The following is a 25,027-nucleotide window of genomic DNA, read 5'->3' as shown; positions in this document are numbered from 1 at the left end:
TTTTTGTGCCACTCTGTTCGCACTACAGTGTGCTTTGTTCCTAACACCCAGCACCTTCAGCTTTTCTGCAGAAGACTGCCTAGAGATGACACAACCCAGCACCTGCCCCGGCACCGCACTTGCCCAGTCCCCCACCACGAAAGCCAGAAAAAGAAGGTACTGGGCTTCCCTGCTGAGGCATTCGTTACATTTACATTAATCCATGTCTCTGACGCATATATATATGCATATATACATATATATATGTATATATATGTATATATATATATATATAGCTTTTTTTTTTTTTCCTTTTTTTTTTTGATTCTCTACGTGGCTTGCAGGATCTTAGTTCCCCGACCAGGGATGAACCCGGGCCCCCTGCAGTGGAAGCACGAAATCCTAACCACTGGACCGCCAGGGAATTCCCTGATGCTTATATATTTTAAAAAAGCAATTTCGTGTACATTATCTCAAGCACCACTCAGGCGCCCCGTTATCCTTTGATGACCTCCTTTTTAGTCTTTCCCTTTAACATGCTCTTCAACTTCACTAATCTCTAATCATGAGTATAAAAATATTGGAGGTGGAAGAACTGGACAGCGGGTTCAGCTGGACAGCTTTGCTGACTTCTAGAGATGCCCTAGCCCCTGCTGGCACACCCAGGATGATGGCTAAGGGCAGCCGGAGAATTCAATCAGTCACCCTAAATGTCAACACTGTTTTCAAGTAATTTCAGATCCTTCTCGCTCCACAGTGTCCCACATCGGTCAGGTGTTTATATATCCAAGGAGAAGCTACTATCTAGTAAACCAACGTAGTCATGATTTAGTGGAAAGAGCCCCGGACTAGACCAGAACCTGCCTCAATACACATTTATTGAGCATCTAACAACGGGTCAAGCCCTTACTGGGCACGGGCGATACGAAGAGGACCAATGCAGATGACTGAAACTTTGCTTTTATAGCTCTCATATTGCATTGAAAATGACAAACACAGTCCGATATCAGGTAAAGACCATAATAAAGTTATCAAAGAATCTTGGGAGTTCAGAGGAAGGATTAAGGGGGAGAAGGGGAAAGTTCCAGGAGGGTATCACAAACAATTTGAGCTGGATCCGGAAGGACAGATGAGTTTAAGCTGAAAAGTGAAGGACAGTCGTTCCCGGTGGAGAGAACCGAATGAGCCAAGGCGCGCTGGGACAGAGACCCTTGCCCGGCGTTGCAAGAGCACACAACCTGGGGCAAGGGAATTAACATCTCCGGCCCTTGGCTCAGAAACCTGTGGCAATTACACTAGCCTCGCGCTTGGGAAAACTGGAAAGGTCCGTGCTGCTTTCGCCAAGGCTCCTGCCCGGCCGTTAAGGCAGGAAGCCCTGGGAGGCGCGCGGGAGGGCAGAAACTGCGAACCGCGCGCTCCACGCCTCCATCCTCGGCTTACCGAAGTATACACTCCAGCTCCCAGAGAAAGAGCAAAGAAAAAGACCGGAAGGAAAGAAAAAAAAAAAAAAAAAAAACCCTCGGAGGCGGGGAAGTGCGCGGCCTGAGTCCGGCCGGAGTGGCACGCGGGCCTCGTGGCCACAGTGGTTCCGGGGCTACCTGCCGGCGCGCTTCCCGCTGCCTTCCGGCCCCGCGCGGGGAAGCTGAGGCCGCGCTCCCACCTCCCCTCGGCGCAGCCTCGCACCTCCCGCCGCGTCACCCGTCGTTGCTCCCGCTCCGCAACGGCCGCGGGGTTTGGGCCTACCCAGCGGTCGGGCCACCTCCGCCCTCTCCGCCGTGACGAATCGGCGCCCGGCTGGCAAATTACCCAAATTCGGGGAGTTTTGAGAAACGTATGGGGCCTGAAAAAATCCTTGATTGTACTAAGCACCACCGCGTCCCCACTAGAAGACTTACTTTTCTAAAGAGAGTCGGTTGGGGCCTTGAAAGGAATTAAGAAGAGTGTTGAAAGTGCGAGCGCGGAAGCTCCGGACGCGAGGGGCGGGGCGTGCGCGGGACAAAGGGAAGCGAGGCCGGAGCTGCGGGCGTTTTTTCTGCCCGCGGGTGAGTGTTTCCGACTGGGCTCGACTGGGTCGGGAGGGTGGCGAGGCGTGGGGTCCCGGCTTGGCCCGACCCCGAGTCCCCGGGGGTTGCTGGGGTTCAGGCTTGGCCGCGGCGCCAGAGCCGGGGGCCAGTTGCGGCCTCTCTGAGGCCTAGCGGAGCGAGGGTGGGGAGGGAGTGCCAGCTGGGGCTCCTCCTGGGCGGCCAGATGTGCCCCTTCCACTAACCCCGCGGAATTGGTCAGAGCACCTCTGCATACTCCTCTTTAGTAGAGTCGCTGGGAAAGTGCATCCTTCGCACAAACCTAAAGGAAACGACCTCAGAGGAAGCCCTTGGGGCAAGCCAAGCCCGTGGTCCTCACCCCCGGGAAGGTGGTTTCCCCTCGGTTCAGGCAGCGACCTGAGCACTCGTGGTGTGGCTTAGAGTGAAGAGCGGAAGCTCGGAAACAGTTTGACCTGGGTTTGAAACCCAACTCTGGCACTTCCTGGCTATGTGTCTTTAGACAAGTTATTTACACTCGCCGAGACTCCCTTTTTTCTCTGTAAAATGGGAGTAGCAGTACACATCTCGTTGGATGTTGTGACTGTTAAACCAGATGGTGTAAGTAGTAAGCCTGTCCCGTATAAGGTAGTCAACAGATACTTGAGGATTTTATGCCAGGCACCGGGCATGCATCCGGTGGTGGACAAATGTACAAGGTCGCTCTTGGAATTTATAGTATAGCAAAGGAGATCAGTAATTTTAAAGTATTAGCAATAAAGTGTGACATATCAGGGAGCTTGTGGCAGTTATGTCAGGGCTCCCCCCAGCAAGGCCTAGTGGATGTTGACAGCCTACCTGAACTTGAGCAGGAAGGAAATCTGCACCAGACTCTGGTTTCTTGCCTGTTCCTTAAGGAGAGAGGGAGAGACCCAGGTTGGGCCATTGAGAAAATAAACGATTTCGTTCTGCACCAGGCCTCTTATTCATAATGCTCCAGGAATTCCCTTAAAATGCAAAACAGAAGCAAAAAAATCATGTTTGTTTCACATAATGTTGGATGAAAGTAGTCCAGTAGTCATAAAAGTTATTTGCCTCATTTCTAAAGATGAATGTTTGTCTCTTTGTACACACAGTGTGTGATGTATATTGAGGTAAGGACCAAGCTCACCTGTGTATGGTCATGTGGTGAGCTAGTAATACTAGGACAAAAGTTAGTAAGAATTGAGCTAGAGAAAAAAAAAAAAAAGAATTGAGCTAGGTACAGGGACTACAATAATAAATTAAATGGTCCCTGTTTCTAAGCAGCACACAATATACCCACATTAACAGGTATAATACGATAGCATAGATCTGTGTAAATTGGATAGGAGTACAGATGAGGAAGCAATTAATTCCGCACAGGTGATTTGTCAAGAAAGCTCCATTGAGGAGATATATTTTGAAATGGGCTGAGAAGGGTAATAAGAGTTTTTCAGGTAGACTCTCAAAATTTATTCCCGGCAGTTATAAAGCTGTTTACCACTATAAGAGAATGTAAAGTTCATTATCACACCAGTTACCTTTTGCACTGCCTCCAGGAATGAAATGCTGCTCCATTTTAGTAGAAGTTGTTATCCTAAAAGGAAGGCAGAGCTGCGGCTGATCAGGGAGCTGTCAGTATCTGGTAGGCCTTGTTGAGGTAGGCCCTGACAATACATCACATTCTATTGTCACTGTATCTTTATCAGTCTGATTAAATGTTTACATGGCATCAGCAAAACGTCTTCCATACAAGAGGTGGCTCAGTATCAAAAAAACAAAACCAAAAAAACTTGCAAGTACATGTTCAATTTTACTTTTTAATATCCCCAGTAATTTGTTTTAGTCATTTAATTCTGGTCAACCAAATGACCTGAAGAACTAGTAAAATATTAAAAAGGCTGGATTACTAGAAGACAATGTAATTTTACTGAGAAATACCAATTAAACTACCCTGTTCTTTAGGAAAACATTCTCTTATGCTTGCTGAGTTTTGATTCTTTTTCTTTTTTTTTCTTTTTTTTATTTTAGTGTCTCAGATTCATTCTTAAGGAACTGAGAACTTAATCTTCCAAAATGTCAAGTAAGTTTCATTTTTTATATTTATCAATCTATATTAATAAGAGACGAATGCCCTAGCAAATGGGAATTCCAAAATACTCTCATTTTTTTTTTCTTCAAAACAGGACCATTGGTAGTTTTGTTGCATAGTATTATATCTCAGTTGTTTACAAGAAGTTATTTATTTTCTTTCAAACAGAAAGACCATCTTATGCCCCACCTCCCACCCCAGCTCCTGCAACAGTAAGTTTTAATTTTCTTGTTAATGTAATAGCCAAGTCTGGCCTTGATACAAAAACCCAGATGTCTTCCAGTGACAGTCACTCAGTCATCACAGCAACAGGATGAAAAATTCAGCTAAAAAACAGCACTTCCTACTAAATAAAATAACTCTGCATCTTACCTTGAACCAACCCCAACATTTAAAGAAACATACTACTGAAATGCCAACCTCCTATGCTCAGTTCTTTTTTTAATTGGGAATAAGTGACAAGTTTAACATTTCTTTCTTGTTAATCTCTATTAAGAGTCTTGGAAGTTAATATGAAATGAATGCTCGTTGTGGCATTTATTATTTTTAAGCCTAACCTTCAACTGGTTACATTTTTCTCTCCTTGTCTGTACATAATTTTCATGTTAAATCAAACAATAAAGCTTCCAGTTCTATAATAACTTATTGTAAATCTTTATTTTCAAGCTGTTCAAGTAAGGATTTCATTATCTGTGGGTCAGATCCTGCCATTGCACTTTACTCCATAAGTAATGTTTTATTGGATTGAGAATTGATATGTTTCAAAGTGCCTAAATGATAGTAGTGAACTAGTTTTTTTCACCCAGCAAGCTCTGGCCCACCTTGGTCAGCATGTAAAATAATTGGCCAATCCGCAAAACAGTTTTAACAGTAACCATTCAGGCCTTGCTGAAATGGATTTCTTGTTGTTTTTTTATTTAAAAACAAAAAACAAAACACTGTTAACATTGACCATATCCTACAAAAGAAGTTCTTTAAAGCTGTTAGCCCTCCTTCCATACTCCCTACCCCTAAATTTCTGGCTAGTTTACTAATTAGGTCCTTGTGTAATTTTGTTTTCTCCACTAGATAAACTAGTTTTATTTACTAGTATGTTTTAGTTATGTTTATCAACAATCTATTTTTCCATAGTAAGATGCTTTTAAAAAGAGATACTGTATCACATCTTCTCAGCTCAATTTATATAACATACAGTTTCTAAAGTTACTTCTGGTAGATCTTAAAGTCCTGTGTTTGGTTTGTTTCCTTTCTTAAATCAAAGAACATTTCTTACGACCATCTCCTTGGCACTCTGCTAATGGCTATACAGGTGGAGTTGAACAATTGAGAGATTCCTGACCTCAAAGAGCTAACCATGTACTTCATTTTTGGAAATGGTATAATTGTAATATTTTAGTTCGATTTTTTTTTTTTTAGTTCCCTTATTTTCTTACATTACTGCCTCATAATGTTGAATAGTGATCATCATTGCTTATGCAACTTTGAAGGTGTCATTTTGACGCAAATACTGCCTCTGATAGCATATAATACCTTGAAAACAGACTTGATTTTTTGAGATAATAAAAATAGCTCAGAAACTAACCCTATGACTTCTTAAATGTAGAAAGGGATATTTTTACCTTTCTTTAGTCATACTTCTGTACCATTATAATTTCACATTTACACATAAACTACAGAAGACTAGGGGTTAGGACATCCAACAGAATGGATATTAAATGAGTTATCCTCCTTTCTTTTTTTTCCATTTCTTCTGCCACCACCATCACCACCTCCACCCACCACTACCACCCAAATGTACCACTCCAAGTAATATAAACTTCTTTTGTGCCTTTGATACTTCATCTGTGTTTTGCCTACTTATGTATGCTTGATTTGCGTCTTCTATAACTACATAGGCTAGAAATTGATCAGTAGTTTTCTTCTAAAGAATATCAAATGTATTATCTGCTTGACTGTCGTTCTTTTGGACACTAAGGATATGTGTAGTGGCATGTTTTAGAAAATTGTGTTTATAATAGCTACAGTTTAGTTGGGATGTGTTAAGTTTATTTTACATTATACAATTCAGCATTGGTATTGTCAATTGCATGTTAAAATGAAATTACTGTCACTTGTTTTGATTGAGGTTCATTAGGTAAAATACCTTACTTTTGGTCTCTCTTTGCTACATCCTTTTTATGCATTATACCTTGATTCTCATGAACATTGGATGTCATTTTATTAATCACGAAGGGCACTGCTATATAAGAGCTCATTTGTGATCACATCAACACATAATTTACAAAAGCCAAGAATTGTGTTGCTCCAACGAGCAGTTGTGGTTTGAAAGAGCTAGGGCTGTCAGGAAACTAGGTGAGAAAAGAAAGTTCAAGTCTGTCTACTAGAAAAGTAGTTCACATTAAAACTAAATGCAGAAATTGTTCATGATTGACCTGTGGAAGATGGATCAAAGAAGAGATGGAAGAGAAAGCCTATAAAAGAATGGGTTAAAAAGATCAGACAGTACCCCCAGAATGAAATCCATGCATTTCTTACAAGTCTTTGTTCTGAAATCATGTATGTGACATCCGTTGAATCCCACATATGTTCTTTTCTATTGACAACTTCTGACTTCCTGATCTGAATCTCTTCTCATTTCTCACACTGTATAAAATGATTTAAAGCTGTCTTTGAAAGTGATTCATTTCTTGTTTTTGTTTTTGGTAGATAATACATTGGCGGCATTCACGTAACTGTCAAATAAATCATGTTTTGTTTTGCATGTAAAGTGTTCTCAGACTCCTAGCTTATCACATTTCAAGCTTTCCTATCTCAGACATATGTCGCTAAGTTGTTATTTCATACTATTGGCCATAAAGTAACCCTGAATGTTTGAGACACTTCAGTGTATTGCTTATCCCGAAAAACAAGCACACACATGCACGCTCACACAAACACCACTGGCCCCTGCAAAGAGACAGAAAGAGAGGGGAAAAAAAACAAATACAGACTGGTTTTTCACTGAAAGAAAAAGAACAGTTACAACACATCATTGCTTGTTTAAAATCAGGTTGCTTTTGCATGCCATATGCAGATCATTTTTCATTTCTGTGTTTTCCTCGTTTGAGCTCATTTCTCATTCGTGTTTTTGTCTCATTTGTTTCCATCAGCAAATGCCCAGCACACCAGGGTTTGTGGGATACAATCCATACAGTCATCTCGCCTACAACAACTACAGGCTGGGAGGGAACCCGGGCACCAACAGCCGGGTCACGGTAGGAGAATCAACTATTACAGCATCCAGCAAACAACTGGAATTGACCAGAAATGCCTTCAGAGTTAGGTCCTTTGAATCATCAGCACAGCCATTTAAAAAAAAAAAATTTAACCTGGCTTTTAGACTATTTTAAATATTCATTGTACAATCTTACACTGAAAAATGAAAAAATAGTGAGATCTGGATATGTATATAGAAGAAAAGAATTTATTCTGTTTGGTGGTTGGTAGAGGTAAAGCCTTGGGCACTTAATGCTAATACTATATGTAGACAAACCTAGAATTTCCTATGGTTAAGATGCCCTTTTTGAGATGAAGAGTATCTTTCATTTAAGGTAATTGGCATTAGGCTCAAGACCTTAGTTTCTTAATAAAGGCTGGGCTTACAGGCCTAGCTGCCCTACCAGTTTGAACTGCTGCGCATAATTATTTGTCTTTTGGATTTAACAGTTGACCTAACTGAGATTCATTTCTCTCTAATTAAAAAGATTTTAATGTCACTTCAACGAATTGCAGAACAAAAGTTGAATGAAATTAATTTGAATTATCAGACTATAGATATCTACAGCTAGAAGTGCATTTATAATCCATAGGATAGAGGATATAATTTCTGAAACTTAGGATGTTTCACTTAAATGATCAGCCTAAGATACCAAAATTGGATGATGTACTTCAGACTTTCTATTTTATTTTATTTATTTTTATTTATTTATTTTTTTTAAGAAAGAATTGGAGAATTTTATTCAAGCCAAATTTGAGGATTATAACCTGGGAAGAACATCTCAGAAAGCTCTGAGAATTGTTCCTCCCGTTAGAAGACTTTTTATTTTACAATCATCTTAAAGTCCATTTAAGGAAGTTTAGGTACCAAAGAAACAAATAACTGTAAAAATGATTTACCAAAAATAAATAATAAATCCAAAAGCCAAATACCTACATACATTGGAATGTGGTATTGGTGAGAATTTATACAACCCAGAATGGCTGTAAACTTTTTAATACCTGGTTTTTGTTTGCTGTATTCATAAGTAATTCAATTAGTGTGACTTCAAAAAAGCCCTCTCACCCTGTAGTCAAGCTAGAGCAGAAAGCTTGTACCTATCAAACTATATGTCTATCTTGGTAAGCACATTGCTTAGCTTGATAGGTTTTGTTTGTCTAAATTTTTCATTGTTTCTGCATAATTTGTACCTCATAAGCATATCAAGTTTTATGTGCCATGCATATTTCATGGTATCTGAAAAGAATTCTGACAAAGTGTGTGTATGTATGCATTTCACAATGCATACAATTTTTATGTGCATCGGTACTTGTTTTTCCCTGGCCTGAATGTGTTTCACAAGTGTAACGGGTCACAAAGTTATCAAATGGTAAAGAACATTTTAATTTAAACAAGGAGTAGAATCGATTTTGGACCATTCATGTTAATACAGAAAATTATTCATGGGCAGTAAACAAAAGAATGATTACATTTTAATAGCTCTATACAGTCAGCTCTTGATTATCTATGTTAATGGAAAAGAAATGGTGGTAACTGTAATATTAGAATCATTTGTATTTCAGTTTCTGTAAACATTTTGTTCTTATCTTGGATGTATCTGTGGGATTCTTTGTTAACAAAGTGAGATCATTAAATGGAGACTTACTAGGGATAGGAAAGTGCAGTTGCTGTCTCGGTGCCTCAGCACGTTATCTGTTTCTCCCCATTCTTTCTTTCAGGTGTTAGAACCCAGTATTTGGGGGTAGGCACTAGCTTCAGTGTAGATTAGTATAGGAGGGCTATTGAGCATGGAAACATTGATCTTCTGGTTCTTTGTGGTTGTTTTCTTTGTATTATTGTTCTCTCAACACCAGAATAAAGTGTAATCAAAGTGCTCTGTAGACTTATCTTGAAGAGCCTAGAAAAGGTGGAGGCTTTTAGCCTGTGTTAATTCCAGCCCCTTCAACTTCTAGTGACCTCTCAGGTCATTGAATCATTCTCTATGAAAATTAGTTATGCCTAAAGTTTTATACTACTATATATGTATAATTTAAGCTCTGTTAGGACTCAGTAGATCTGATTTTGACCTTTATAAAAGTGTTACTTTAAGATGACCTCACCTATGTGTTTTTTTGGGGGGGAGGGGGCTCCTCTTTGGTATTACTGTCTGCAAATCGCCTAAAGTCATTGATTTGAAGGAATGATTCGGTGACACCCTATGAATAGCTTCTTGTAGCGTCCACAGAACATCTGGTTTTCCCGATGACTCCAGTACACTCGAATGGTTTTCAGACAATAAACACTTTATATATAGCATGTTGAAACCTTTTGGAGTGCTTATGGTAGCTATGAGATGGAATTCACTTCTGGTCAGTTCTTCATCAGATGATGATTAACATTCTCCAGTACAGGTATGAAAACAGATCAAGACAAAATGTTAAAAGTAGCTCATTTCTGTGCTTTAATGGAAATTCCATCCCAGAAGAAAACCTCAGATAAGATCCTACCAGAGAAACAGCTGAAAAATGGGAAGAAACAACAAAAATCTCTGAGTAGCCAGAATGTCACAAAATCATGGGCTTTATTCATAGGAGATTCCCAGGACCTTACTCTATTGTAAGCACAGTTTTAACAAGCATAATTAGTCATTTTCCCCCAACTCATTGCCAGTTGGAAAGATGGACAGTTGCTGCTAGAGGTAGGTTTCCTGATAGCAGCAAGGAAAGAAACCACTAAAAAAGGAGACATGCCCTCCAAAAGCATAACCACCAGGCCATTTAATAAAGAGGCCAGCAGGTTTCATACCTCAATCTAGAGGATTGTAGCAAAGCAGTGATTATAATTGTGTTCAGTGCAGACTGCTGCTTTTTTCTTTTTTAAAGAATAATGTTTGAGAAATTGTAGAAAGATATCTGTTTGAGATGGTTAATAAATTAGGGGGGTTTAGGGATATAAACCTTTAATATCCTGAAAACCAGCTAGAATTTAACTATGTTGTTATTGTTTTGGGTTTGGTTTTGTTTTCCTTGTGTTTGTAAATTGGTCAGTGTAATGAAAATATGACCTCAACATGTTCTTTTTGGAGAAAAGAAGAGAAATCAGCAAATTCATCATTATAAAATACAGTTCTTTGAAAAATATCAAAGAGCAAATATTACTGTAATTTGTTTTTAAAGTGTTTTAATTTCACATATTAAAGCATAGACGTTTTAGAAGTCTTTACCTCTTTTTAAAAAAATTGTTAACAGTGGTCTGCCAACTTCAATTATTGGCACAATTCCAACGTTATTTGTAACCCACTTCTTGGAATTCTGAAGGTTTGTGTTGGATATAAGTTGGAAGTGCTTTCTAATAACTTTATGAAGAATCAGACTTTTATGTGTTTCATGCTCTGAATTCATGACATAAGGTTAGCTTTGTAGAAATCCCTCCCCCGCCCAGAGAACTCCTGCAGCCCTGAGACAGATCTCCTAGTGGCTGTTCATACCACCACTGTTGACAGTTTCCATCCCCCATGGCTCACTTCACCCCATTGCCCACTGCTGGCTAAAAACAGAGTCTATCTACATGAGCATCAGCATGAGGTGTGCTAAGAATATGTGGGAGGAGTGGAAAGAAGGGAAATACTGCTTCAGAGGAGAAATACGTTCTGATAAGTTCATGTGTGAAGAAGCAGAGAGGAAGCCGAGTTAATTGACAAGTATGGAGGGAGGGAGGGAGGGAGACGCTCCTCACAGGAAGAAGAAGCATTGTTGGAAAGTGGTGGAAGCAGGTACCAACACACTATTCCCGGAGCCCTTGCATGCAAAATAAGGTTGACTGGGGTCTCAGCCCAGAATGGAAGGGTTTCCCTCCGGTTTTACCACAACAGCAACATCAGGGCAAGGGAACAAAATGGCACCTTAGTTTTCTTGCAAGAATTTGCTCATTCCTGTCTTTTGGTCATTAGAGTGAAGCCGGCTGTTTTTCCCCTCAGCCTGGAAAGGAGGATCAGTATCAGGAGTCTCCCAGAAATTTGGGAGAAACAAATGTGATTCAGCCGTGATTTGATTCTGGGTCCTTGATCAAATGCAGCCATGTGTGTAGAGATGAGAGTAGGTTCGCAGCCGCACTCCCTCATTGGAGATGTGTGGGGTGCCCACCGGGAGCTATTTGATATCTTGCCTAGATTTAGCTTTTAGAAAGAGCTGATCTCTCCTCTTTCTTTCCCTTTTTTCTCTCTCTCACCCACTTTCTTCTTTACCTTTTTTAAAACTATTTTTCAGTCTCCTCGCCTCCTTTTCTTCTGTTTTCCTTTCCCTTTCTTTCTGTGTCTTCCCCACAAAACCAGCATTTTTTTAAAATTAAATGGAGTTTCTTGTTATAAGGTCTCAAAAGTAACTTAATCAGGCCCTGGCTCTGCCATTTCTCTGTTCCTGGTAAACTTGTCCACTCCTCCACTGTGATTAGGAATAAAAAAAGGCATGACTTCAGTTCACACTTCCTGATCTCCTTTATAAAAAAAAAAAACACTAGATATGGGCATAGAACCTTCAGAAAAGTAAAATCTCTAGTCATAATAAAGGAGCTAAGAAGGGTTTTTTCGTTTTCCATTTTTGAACCTAGGAAATAGGGTTTGCGGTGGTGGCGGTTGTTCATGTGGAGGTGCGTTCCTGAAATGGTGCAAATAGTAAATAGTCCCCTGTAGGCAGTATGAGGTGTGGTAAGTGCTGAACGGGTTCAGCTTCCGGTGAGGTAATCAAGTGTTGACTGTATGTGTAATGGTAAATTAAGTAAAATAAAAGGGTGCCAGGTAATGTCCTAAACGTGGGACATCTGATATATAACCATATATTTTCGATGTCTGAATTATTGTGTAATATTTTATTTGTTCTTACAGCCAGGTTGTCAAAGCAGTGGCAATAAACTGCTAAGTAACGTATTAAAAAATTATGTGCCTAAAGTCATTTTCTTTATTTTCTTCTGATGTGAACATTTCTGAATTCGCAGTGATAGCTATTTTCAGTGGAGAAAATATAAGAATCTTGTATCCATGGACGAGTAGAAGAAAGGCGCATTAGCATTTTTTAAGGGACTCTCTTTTCAGTTTGCTGGTGAACTTCTTGCAATTGAGTAATGACTGTATTTAACTCTTTCCTAGGCATCCTCTGGTATTACGATTCCAAAACCCCCAAAGCCACCAGATAAGCCGCTGATGCCCTACATGCGGTACAGCAGAAAGGTAGGTGCTCAGGAGCCAGAAAGGAGTGAAGACTGCTGTCTTTGCTCTTGGCTTTATGTCAGGTTTCAGATTGGCTTAGCCAGCTTTTTTGTGCATAGTCAGAGGAAAAGATACAGAATTGCAGTTTTTAAAGAAATCAGTTCTGATTTCCGAATTCCAGAACTAAAATCCAACAAGAACATGATTAAATAAACAGTTAAAATACTTAAAGCAAAGTTATGTAGCCAATGTTACTTGTGTAGTCTTTTGGAGAATATTTAATGACATGAGAAACAAGTTTAGTGAAAAAACGAATGCAAGACTACATGTACTAGTATCTTATTTTTATAAAAATAATAGCAAATACATGTTAGTTTGAATTTAAAAAAAGCCTAGAAGACAATGGTTATCTCTAAACAATAAGTTTATGGTAATTTTTATTTTCTTCATACTTCCTTGAATTTTTCCTCTTTTTTTTTTGGGTGATGAACCTCCATTACTCTTTTTTTGTTTTTGTTTTTTGTTTTTTTTAACATCTTTATTGGAGTATAATTGCTTTACAATGTTGTGTTAGTTTCTGCTGTATAACAAAGTGAATCAGCTATATGTATACATATAGCCCCATATCCCCTCCCTCTTGCATCTCCCTCCCACCCTCCCTATCCCACCCCTCTAGGTGATCACAAAGCATCAAGCTGATCCCCCTGTGCTATGCTGCTGCTTCCCACTAGCTATCTGTTTTACATTTGGTAGTGTATATATGTCAGTGCTATTCTCTCACTTCGTCCCAGCTTCCCCTTCCCCTTCCCCATTCCTCAAGTCCATTCTCTATGTGTGCGTCTTTATTCCTGTCCTGCCCCTAGATTCATGAGAACCTTTTTTTTTTTTTTTTTAAGATTCCATATATATGTGGTAGCATAAGGTATTTGTTTTTCTCTTTCTGACTTACTTCACTCTGTATGACAGACTCTAGGTCCATCCACCTCACTACAAATAACTCAGTTTCATTTCTTTTTATGGCTGAGTGATATTCCATTGTATATATGTGCCACATCTTCTTTTTTTTTATTTATTTATTTATTTATTTATTTTTGACTGTGTTGGGTCTTCATTTCTGTGCGAGGGCTTTCTCTAGTTGCGGCAAGTGGGGGCCACTCTTCATCGTGGTGCGCGGGCCTCTCACTATCGCAGCCTCTCTTGTTGCGGAGCACAGGCTCCAGACGCGCAGGCTCAGTAATTGTGGCTCACGGGCCCAGTTGCTCCACGGCATGTGGGATCCTCCCAGACCAGGGCTCGAACCCATGTCCCCTGCATTGGCAGGCAGACTCTCAACCACTGTGCCACCAGGGAAGCCCCTACATCTTCTTTATCCATTCATCTGTCGATGGGCACTTAAGTTGCTTCCATGTCCTGGCTATTGTAAATAGTGCTGCAGTGAACATTGTGGTACATGACTCTTTGAATTATGGTTTTCTCAGGGTATATGCCCAGTAGAGGGATTGCTGGGTCATATGGTATGAACCTTCATTACTCTTAAAATAACAAGTATAACTGATATCTTTATTAAAGACAAGAGCATTTATTGATTTTCACCACTATTCAGAAATTTTAAAATTTTTGGTCAGAATTATTATACATGTATTTGACAATATGGTATATTTTATTATGCAGAGTAACCACATTCCTTCTAAACTCTCGTGAATTTTTAGAAAGACATAAGACTGTGTTATTGAGTTAGCTCATCATAAGTGTCTGCAGTGATTGGAGATATCCGAGATCTGCCTTAAAGTAACCTGACAGAGGACTCAATAATTATTGCAGCAGGCTGAAGAGAACACGGGGATTTGACACTATTGCCTCTGCCTTTGTTGATGATTGAAGGTTTCTATATTAAAAAGTATTTTTAAAGGTCTTTATTTTTAGGCATCAGTACTGAAATCTCAACTGTTTGTCCTTTTCAAGGTCTGGGACCAAGTAAAGGCTTCCAACCCTGACCTAAAGTTGTGGGAGATTGGCAAGATTATTGGTGGCATGTGGCGAGATCTCACTGATGAAGAAAAACAAGAATATTTAAACGAATACGAAGCAGAAAAGGTAGAATGGGACTGTAGGGATGGGTACAATATAAAATTCATGAACACTTGTCTTATTATTTATAAAAGAAACATAAGATCTAATCAGACAGCTGAGGCATTGTCTGCCTGGGTCAAGTCACTTAATTTCTCTAAGACTTCAGATCCCTTGTCTGTAAAAAGGAGATAATTATCATGTCTTTTGATATTCAAATGAGGTAATGTAAGTATTCATTGTAACCTGCAAAATGTCAATTCTAAAACTGAGAACATTTGCATTTCAGATAGAGTACAATGAATCTATGAAGGCCTATCATAATTCCCCCGCATACCTTGCTTACATAAATGCAAAAAGTCGTGCAGAAGCTGCTTTAGAGGAAGAAAGTCGACAGAGACAGTCTCGCATGGAGAAAGGAGAACCTTACATGAGCATTCAGCCTGCTGAAGATCCAGATGGTAAAAAAAAAAAAAAAAATAGTGGGGCTTTGTTTATGCTTTCTCTGAGAATTAAAATATGAGAGATCTCGTAAGTTTTATTTCCTATTCTAAATGGAAAACAAAGCATAATTTAAGTGCCATTTCAATATTTTGAATAATTGAATAATTATTTTGATTAATATTTGTATGTGACTTTCCCAAAGATAAAGAAATACCCTTTTTAGTGTAGAAGATAGCAAAAACTACCTATCGTTTATCAAAATCTTTGTACTCAGAATGCATGGAAGGTTTTTTAGTCACAATCAGAATTTTACCTCAACTGCTTTTAAAAAGTTAAATGGGGCTTCCCTGGTGGCGCAGTGGTTGAGAATCTGCCTGCCAATGCAGGGGACACGGGTTCGAGCCCTGGTCTGGGAAGATCCCACATGCCGCGGGGCAACTGGGCCCGCGAGCCACAACTACTGAGCCTGCGCATCTGGAGCCTGTGCTCCGCAACAAGAGAGGCCGCGACAGTGAGAGGCCCGCGCACCGCGATGAAGAGTGGCCCCCACTCGCCGCAACTAGAGAAAGCCCTCGCACAGAAACGAAGACCCAACACAGCCAAAAATAAATAAATTAAATAAATAAATTTAAAAAAAAAAAGTTAAATGCCTTCAAGTTATATTCTACTTTCTTATTGGTTCCCTAAATTGGCTGAGTTAAAGGCTCTTAAGGGAGAAAGTTAATGAGCGGGAAGAGGCATTATGAACTTTCTTTTCTAGTTAATTCAGAAATCCAGCTAGAATTTATAAATACAACTCACGATGACACTTAGGAGGGTACACACCTACAAACTTTATACACGCGCACGCCCCCGCACCCAGAGCAGAGCTTCCTAGTTGGCATTCCATGAAGAGTTTGCAGGTACGCTTTTGTACCGCTGGTTGGTTCTCTGTAGCCGTGCAGGGTCTGAAGCTGCAAGGAGCTTCAGAGCTAGCCACCTCCAGCTGTGAGTATACTCATCCACATAGCAAGCATGCTATACAAATAATATTTTCTTTGTGTACTGCTGTGATGTGGAAAAGGTTGGAAGCTCTAGCTACAAGCAACAAAAACATCTAGAAAATAATTTAAGATCCCATTTTAAAGAAGTAGTAGTAACAAAGAAAAAGCTTGTAAGACCTTAAAGAAGAGACCTTAAAGAAAGGAAGCAATAATACCACCTAAAGACATGAATAAACTGATATACTTAAAAGGAGAGAAAAACAAAAATGAGTTTTTAAAAGAAAGGACTGGGATATTGACAAATATTCTCATAAATACAAAATATAATAATAAATATAGAAAATAGAATAGGGAATAGAAACAATATAGCATGTTAAGCAGAATCATCAGGGCTAAAGACACACTAGTGTAGGCAAACTTTAGTTGCTCGAATTGGATAATTAGTGCAAGAAAATATACAGAACTAAAAAAAATAGAAGATCCAGTCTACAAATAATTGGAAGGATGGGGGTCAGTAATAATCGGAAACAAAGGCTAGCAACATAGAAGACGTAAGTAGAAATCAGTTGAAGTTTTCACAGGTGAAAGGTAACAGCAGGAACACTGAGAAGGACTGAAAGAGCTTCACTTAGGAACAGTCTTCAAAGAGAGTCCTTTTCTCTGTTTCTCAGACTTCTGCCCATTATGTTTTTTAAGTTTAAAATAGGATATTAGAGCTGCTAGTAAGAAAGGATGGTAATAGTTAAGATACCAGGATAAGAATGACTTTAGACCTTGTTCCTTATCCCTCAGAACTGAGTAGAAAGAGGAAGACTTGGGGGGTGGAAATGTACATAAAACCAAGAGAAAGGCAGCACATCCACAGGTACAACAGCTGCTCACTTTTACAAAGAAGACCTACAAGGCCTACGAAACATACGTAGTTATCCACGCAAGACGGTGAAGTCTTTTTTAACTGACATTTTAGAACGAGAATATTCATGAGATAAAGTAAATACCTGGTGAATTAGAAAATATAAACCTACACCCCCCCCCAAAAAAAAAAAATCAGACAACTAAAGTGCAAAGAAAGACAGGCCCAGATTTTTAAGACTTTTATTTCCCCTACCAGTCCAGTGGTCAACACTGGGGACATATACATGAAAGAAGAAAAAGAAAGGTAACCTAGATGGATAACCTAGCACAAATGTATATAATCTTAAGTGTGAATATGAAAAACGCTCCCTTAAGCGGTAAAAAGGTCACAGTTTTTTTTAATGGTATCTTTTATTCCAGTAATTTTAATTTCAGAAGTGTATATCCTAAAGAAATTACTTGAAACAAAAAGCAATTTGCACAACAGTTCGTAGCGGTGGTGTTTCTGGTAATAAGAGTTTTAGGAACTACTTAAGCACCAAAATTAAGGGACGTGCTAAACTGACATAGCAACACAATTTGAGCCTTTGTAGCAGTTTCCTAAAGTGTGGTCCCCCACCTCTGACGGCACACTAAGATGGTTAGGTGGTTCAGAGAGGAGCTTTTGTTTTAATGTGTATTGCTTAAGAGGAAGCTCTTTTTTTTTTTTTAAGTTGATTTAAATAAAAATATTAAGTAAATAATAGCACAGGTTGTTAGCAGGTATGTCAAAAACTGGTAGTGATAGGGCAAAGGTAATAGCTATTAAGAATAAGCTTGTAAACCAGATCCATACTATCTGTATATGCACTTGAGTGGATGAAAACAGCATGTAATATACCTTGATACACTGGCAACAAATGTATATGTGTGTAAATTGATAAAAATTAAAAGTGAAATTTAGAATTAAATGTTTTTAAGGCTTTAGTGGTATTTTAATCTTATAAAATATATATGCCCATCTGGGAAACTGAATATTGCTAGAGAGAATGTTTTCTCTGCAGTGGGCATTTTCCTTACTTTAAAGTGCTACAGTGACAAAGACACCACCCAGTTCCTATGTATGTATCGTCAGTTGTAAAAGCCTTAAATTACTACCCCAGAAGTGAGACATTTGGCAAAATCTGTTTTGCTGTCAGTGCAGCCTTCATGTTGATTTCCAGGCCAAAGACACATGGTTGTATTTCATTTGTGTTTCAGCCAAATCTTCCCAGATGCACATCATAACTTAAAGATTTATTTTAGATTTTGTTAGACCTGTGAGGGCCATGGCTCCTTGGTAACTAAGTGTTAACGTTGTTGCACTCTCCTGACGATGGTAGCTGGTGACCTAATTTCCAGATCCTTTTGTTTGTTCCAGATTATGATGATGGCTTTTCAATGAAGCATACAGCTACCGCCCGTTTCCAGAGAAACCACCGCCTCATCAGTGAAATCCTTAGTGAGAGTGTGGTGCCAGACGTTCGGTCTGTTGTCACAACAGCTAGAATGCAGGTCCTCAAACGACAGGTCCAGTCCTTAATGGTTCATCAGGTAGAGTCACAGAACATTTTATTATGCCACAGGTGCCAGGTGACCTGATCCTATACCATGCATCAGTGTGCCTGTTAAATATTTATGTTCAGTCTGACCTGTTCCTGATTCAGGGAAGAGGCTGGAGGGAGTAGACCTTTCCCAGAGATTTAATAAGTTTGTCATTAAAACTGTAACGTAGAGCCTTTTGACAGAAAGCATATACATTAAGAATTTTGAGACATCCTGTCAGCTCTTACTGATGTACTAAATATTTTTTTTCCAAAAAATTGCTGAGGCCTGAAACAGTATTCTCCAACATATACTTATTAATCAGTCATTCCCTCTATGCTGCATTTTACATTTTAAAAATCTTAGCTAGATACATTATGTAATAATTTAAATTAAAAATTCAAAACATTTATCACACTATGAGAATGTGTGGACCATTAAAAAAATTGAGACATATTTTCTGTTTGACGTTTGCTTTAGAGAAAATAATTCAGTAGTAACAAAACCTGATCTTATGTTTTATAGCGAAAACTAGAAGCTGAACTTCTTCAAATAGAGGAGCGACACCAAGAAAAGAAGAGGAAATTCCTGGAAAGCACAGATTCATTTAACAATGAACTTAAAAGGGTATAAATTTAATGTGTTAACTATACTTTTATCACTGTGTCTGTTACTTTTTTTTTTTTTTCCTCTTTCTTTTTTCCAAAATAGTGTTTTTATGGAACATTGTTCACTTTGAAACAGGGTTAACTTTGCTATAACTGGCAAGGTCTTTGCTTTATGAAATAATTTCCATTTTCTGGCAGAGTTGCAGTAGGTTTGAAATATCATATAGTACACACATATGTACTAGGCCTTAGACTCTAGAACCCTCTGAGGTTTTAATTTAAACTCTCATGCAGTTGTGAATTATTTTCATTTCATTGCAGTTTATTCATCAAATGTCTCCATTAACTGTAGTTCAGTTTGCACTTTGTATGAAAACAAGTAAATCTAGTGTTTGGCCGCCTGAGATATAAAATGGAAGCTTTTGAGTATAATCCAGAACTTTCAGCATTGTCTCACCAGCTGTTCTGTAATACTTGATGTTATGTGGCGTGCTAGGGCAACTCTCCTGTAGACACAAGAGCTTCAGAGAGGACGTGGAACCATGTTTTTTTCTGCCATATATATGTATATAGTTCTTAGCCAAGAAAACCCACTTTTAAACCAATTTCTCTGGTTCAGAGATTGTAAGAAAAGAACATTACTAAGAGAGTTTTTTGGGTTCTGTTTTCTGACTGCTAGTTGTGTGGTTTGAAAGTAGAAGTGGATATGGAAAAAATTGCAGCTGAAATTGCACAGGCCGAGGAACAGGCTCGCAAAAGGCAGGAGGAAAGGGAGAAGGAGGCCGCAGAGCAAGCTGAGCGCGGCCAGAGCAGTACTGTTCCCGAGGAGGAGCCGGCGGCTAGTAAGACCCAAGAAAAGAAGGAAGACGAGAGCATTCCGATGGAGACAGGTAACCTTACAGTTGATACCGAAGTAAATGTCGAGGGCTTTTACAGCTGTCTTTAGTTCTGCTTTTCCTTTCTCAGTGCTTTTCAGAAGTCACTTTGTTGATCTTGCCTCTTGAATTATTCTCCATATGACCTACCCATTTCTTTCAAAATCTTAATCTCTTATAGTAGAGTCCACTTAAAATGTTGATATTGGTACAAATCAGCAGTGGTGTGTTGTCTTTAGTCTTGCTGTTTGAGGTCTTGGTTATTTGCCCAGATTGAGTCATGTCATTTCCTGGGAATATAAAGTATAATGGTTTAATGGTTAAGGATACTGGCCCGGGAGTCAGACAGATCTGGGTCTAATGCTGCTTCACCACTTGCTAGCGCTGTGACTTTGGGTAAGTTATTTAATTTCAGTTTCCTCATTTGCAAGTATTCTAGCACCTGCCTCTGAGAGTGAGTTCCCAAGGATAAATGTACATAAAATCATCATTACTGCACTTGACATGATATTGGCACTCAGTATTTTAACCTTTATTGCTAAAATTGTTTAAACAAGATGTGGTCATTGCTCTTAAGGTCAGTGTCGTCTCTGGTGTCCTAGAACGGAGTTAGGCAAATAAAACCTGCAGGCCAAATCCTGCCTGCCACCTGGCTTTTGTAAATAAAGTTTTGTTGGAACCGTTTATTTACGTATTGTCTGTGGCTACTTTGGGGCTACAACAGTATAGTTGAGTAGTTGCAACTGAGACTACCTGGCCCACAAAACCTGAAATATTTACTATCTAGCCTTTATAGAAAGCATTTGTTGACCCCGTCCTGGAACAATTCATACTTCTGTTCTACTGATTTTCCTGATTAAAAGCATTCCTCAAGGCAAACAGTAACACAGCTTACATGAAGTACCGATTAAATCGATTACTGCTTGAAATTTTGAGATCACTCTACTTTCTGGCACTGTTTTGACCCTGCCCAGTGCACTGTGTAATAAACAGAACTGAGCTGAAAGTATGGGAAACACAATCAAAGGCTCCCTGGACCATCATTACAAGAAGTGAGAGGGACCATAGTCATACTTGGTGCTCAACCGGCAACTTCTGATTTGACATCTGGAAAACATTAAGTAGAATATAGTATCTTTACCAGATATTTCTACAGAATGTAATTCAGCAGATTAACATTTCAGATAGCCAGATTTTAAGTTTTATTGTCTGAACCTTTCTCTGTTTTGTGTGAACATGTTTTTTATCTTAACAGATTTGGAGCGTGAACACATTTTGTGGTTAAAACAAGAGCTTGACAATTAGAGCATGGTTCTTTGGCTCATTTTGCAGCTAGAATACTCAGCCTTGCCTCTGTTTTGTCATCTATGAATAGAGCATGCCTAGGTCTTTACTCAGATTTCATCCTTCTAGCTGAAGAAAAAAAACTGAAGAAAATTGTTCTGAAGACTGTTAGAGCAATAACAGAAAACAGCCCAGCGTGACTTGTAACAAAGTACTTTAAATATCAGCCTTATACCATTTCCATACCTGCTTTCTCACTCATTAAATCCAAGCACTTCACAACAGCACTGTCCAATAGAAATGAAATATAAGTCACTGTGTAAATTTTCTACTACCGACATTTTTTAAATGAAATTTTTTAAGTGAAATTAATTTTAATAAGTCTTCAAATTCCGATGTGTATTTTTAGACTTAGAGCACATCGAAATTTGGAAGCTAAATTTTCAGCAGAAATACTTGATCTGTATTTAGATTTCAAATTTTACAGTTAAAAAGTAGATTGTTTCCAAATCCCAAATTGTTTTAAACATGCTATAAGTTGCTCGGTCACACTCGCTCATATCAAGTGCTTCGTAGCCATACGTGGTGAGTGGCTGCCTTATCCTCGGATGCCGCAGCTCTGGACTGGCAGCATAATTAGAAGAGGGAATGTTTGTCTTGGAACTAACAGTGACAAATGTGTGATTACAGAGGAGACACGCCTTGAAGAAACGACGGAAAGCCAGCAGAATGGTGAAGAAGGCACGTCTACTCCTGAGGACAAGGAGAGCGGGCAGGAGGGGGTGGACAGTCTGGCAGAGGAAGGGACCAGTGATAGTAACACTGGCTCAGAGAGCAACAGTGCAACCGTGGAGGAAGCACCAACAGACCCCGTACCAGAAGACGGGAAAAAAGAATAAATGTTGCCTTGTTTTATGTGTTCTAAATACTTTTTTAAATGAAAAAATGTTTTTTGAGTTTTAATGGTGTTATGTAGTTTGTGTATTAATTTTTTTCTTGTCCATATCACACCACCAAAGGCTTTTGGACCATTTAGCATCATGAGCTGAATGGCACAGTCACCTTTCTTAAGCGGGAAGAAGATGGTTCTTTTGTTTGGATCTTGTTTCTAGCCCTCAACTGTTGAAAGCCTCAGAATTTAAATTAATTGAGAAAATGCCCACCTCTTTTAGAGAATTATCCTTTGATGCTGCAGAATCTACTCTTACAAATGCCTTCCTACAGCTCACTTGGGTGCTTACCAAAGCCATAGCTCTAAACCTTCCCAGTCCCCATCAACAGCTTCCTGAAGGGCCCCTTTCCTGTTTACTTCCACAGAGAGTAGCTTCTTGAAAACATAGTCGTGTGACTATGTATTTGTTCACTTACCCTTTTTTTGAATCAGTGTCAGATACCAAGAGTTGTGTTAAGGTGTTTAGTGTACCTACAGCCACACTTGGATTGTATTGATCCAGAAATAGTCTTCATAGTTAGTTACTGGCTTATGAAATAATCATTAAAGTGAACATGGCACATATACACTTATCTATACTGCCTTTTGTTATAATTAATATTGGATATGTTCTGGTGAATTCATCCCTATTGTACAGGGGGGAAAAATTACTTTTTTACCAAGTTTTCCAAAGACAGAATAGATCACAAAGCTGAAGGAATTGAATATTCTTGCAGTGGAGGATGTAACTTCAAAATGATTAGCCCATTCTAGAAGAAAAACAGCTGGGAATTAAGTTCATCCACTGGAAATTGTTTTACAATAATCAAAACATTTAAAACCTCAAGGCTCAGGATCCCATAGATCAGAGCCTACCTTTTTGATAAACTCTTAGTAAAGTCTTAGAGACCAGAAGCAAGATAGTTTGTGACACATAGGCATTCCAAAAACTAGAATAGATTTTTACTGAATAGTGGTATAACTGGTGGTATATGTTTCTTAAAGGTCCAAATGTAATAAAAAAAAATGGAAAAGAGAGTCTCAGTGTTTTTAATGCACTAAATATTTTTATGCAACACAAGCTTGTAACTTCGTTATTATAATGTAGTGACTGTAGGGAGTGGCCTCTCACAGCTGTTGTGAATTTGCCTCTTCAGATAAGGCCCTGTCTCACCCAACTATGTAAACTGCTGTAAGTAGTAAGTTCATGTGTACAAGACACTTGTGAAAATTAGTTTCCTCACATTATAGTCATGTCACATATATGGTCTTTGACTCCAAAAGTAAAGTGGTAAGTTTCTACATACACATATGAGAAACTTTTTTTACATTGAGAAAAAAAATATGGCTGAATAAATGTAAGCCCTGTGCTTACATGTAGATAACTTCTCTATGTGGACAAAACTTAATTTATAGTGAATTCCCTGCTACTGAGCTCACGGCACGCAGTGACTATGACTCCACTCTGTTCAGCCTCCTGAGAGAGGAGGAAAGGAAACAAAGGGGCGGAAACACCCCTTGGTACCTGTTTTTCTTAAAAACACATGGGATGTTTCTTTCTGAATCAAAAACTAATTGATCAGTTCTGGGTGTAGGGCATCATAGGGCTCAGGACTTCAGCCATCTCCTCCCCAACAAACTGGATATCCTTTTCAGTACATTGTCAAAACTGGGTAGAGAAGTTTTTAATATGGGTGGAAAACAGTACCAGATCAAGATGTCACGTTATTACCCTGGTACTGAAGTCTCTTAAGAGGATGGAAGTGGTTCTTTTGCTGAGCTGGAGATGGCACAGGGAAAACAAGTATATCTAGACCAAGCCTGCCCATATGATGCTATGGCAACAGATCGAAACTTAAGATGGGATTTGGCAGCTTTTAACTCAGGGCGGGAAAATTGAATTAAAATACCTTCTTGTCAGAGTGATAACATAGAAACCACCAATGTTTGAGTTGTTCCTAGTTTCTTTGAGTATGTGGCATATAGTCAAGGTCTTTGCTTTCCATATCCCTATAGGCATTGGGAATGTCACTTAAACTCTCTGAGCCTGTTTCAACCGTAAAATAGATTGAACTACTTTCAGTCCCCTTACTCCTCCACATAGCCATGATTTTTAATGCATTTGTTTTGAGTATGAATGCATAAAGTTTGAGAGCTTACATTTTTATTAATTTTTTTTTGAGTTTATTTATTTTTTATTTATGGCTGTGTTGGGTCTTCGTTTCTGTGTGAGGGCTTTCTCTAGTTGCGGCAAGTGGGGGCCACTCTTCATCGCGGTGCGCGGGCCTCTCACTATCGCGGCCTCTCTTGTTGCGGAGCACAGGCTCCAGACGTGCAGGCTCAGTAATTGTGGCTCACGGGCCTAGTTGCTCCGCGGCATGTGGGACCTTCCCAGACCGAGGCTTGAACCCGTGTCCCCTGCATTGGCAGGCAGATTCTCAACCACTGCGCCACCAGGGGAGCCCCATTTTTATTAATTTTTAACAACAAATGGAAGAGAGGAGAATCCCCAACAGTCCCCCGGTTTTCTTACAGAATTTTCAAATGTCATATCTTTCCCCATTTGTCAACAAGCATGTCTTTTATGTGGCTCTCCTACAGTACATGAAAATTTTGTATTTGTAAAGCAGAGCTTTCAGGAAAAGTTACTAGGAGCAAGCTCATTTTAACATGAGAGTATGAACGTCCTATGGAAAAGATATAACACTCGATTCACTATATTTGAAAGAGAATCCGGAGTTTAAATCCCTCCAAATTTTTAGTTTTGATGCTTCCCATTTAGAGACTAGTTTGGGGTTTTAAACAATTGGTGCTGACAGTGTGAAACTCCTGTTGCCTGCAGTTAAATTGAAGCTGTGTTTTCTCGTGTGAA

At 39.2% G+C, this 25,027-nt stretch overlaps 1 protein-coding gene and 1 long non-coding RNA gene across 22 annotated transcripts in view; one reads left to right on the top strand and one right to left on the bottom strand.

Moving 5' to 3' along the window:
* The window catches only part of LOC309619297, a 388,116-nt gene extending 386,630 nt beyond the window's left edge, over positions 1-1,486 (bottom strand). For 18 of the 19 annotated variants that reach the window (XR_014238861.1, XR_014238862.1, XR_014238863.1 and 15 more), the window contains exon 1: positions 1,420-1,486. This is a non-coding gene — a long non-coding RNA (uncharacterized lncRNA). The remainder of the gene's footprint in view (positions 1-1,419) is intronic. The other variant, XR_014238879.1, reaches the window with a different exon arrangement.
* Positions 1,487-1,630: 144 nt separating this feature from the next.
* SMARCE1 (SWI/SNF related BAF chromatin remodeling complex subunit E1) lies at positions 1,631-23,189 on the top strand. 3 transcript variants are annotated; one of them, XM_082374329.1, is made up of 11 exons: positions 1,637-2,021; positions 4,050-4,101; positions 4,279-4,322; positions 7,260-7,364; positions 12,486-12,566; positions 14,508-14,639; positions 14,902-15,073; positions 18,294-18,466; positions 18,983-19,084; positions 19,745-19,955; positions 21,196-21,260. In XM_082374329.1, the coding sequence occupies exons 2-11, from the start codon at positions 4,095-4,097 to the stop codon at positions 21,243-21,245; spliced, it is 1,077 nt and encodes a 358-aa protein (XP_082230455.1). In that variant the 5' UTR covers positions 1,637-2,021; positions 4,050-4,094; the 3' UTR covers positions 21,246-21,260. The 3 variants fall into 3 exon arrangements, with proteins under 3 accessions (XP_082230454.1, XP_082230455.1, XP_082230453.1); XM_082374327.1 differs by lacking the exon at positions 21,196-21,260 and adding an exon at positions 21,915-22,187 and having other exon boundaries at positions 1,653-2,021; XM_082374328.1 differs by lacking the exons at positions 19,745-19,955; positions 21,196-21,260 and adding an exon at positions 21,915-23,189 and having other exon boundaries at positions 1,631-2,021.
* The last annotated feature ends 1,838 nt before the right edge of the window (positions 23,190-25,027 follow it).

The sequence above is a fragment of the Balaenoptera borealis genome, assembly GCF_965194805.1.
Source record: "Balaenoptera borealis genome assembly, chromosome: 20".
Lineage (NCBI taxonomy): Eukaryota > Metazoa > Chordata > Mammalia > Artiodactyla > Balaenopteridae > Balaenoptera > Balaenoptera borealis.
This window is presented reverse-complemented; position numbering and strand designations above follow the sequence as displayed.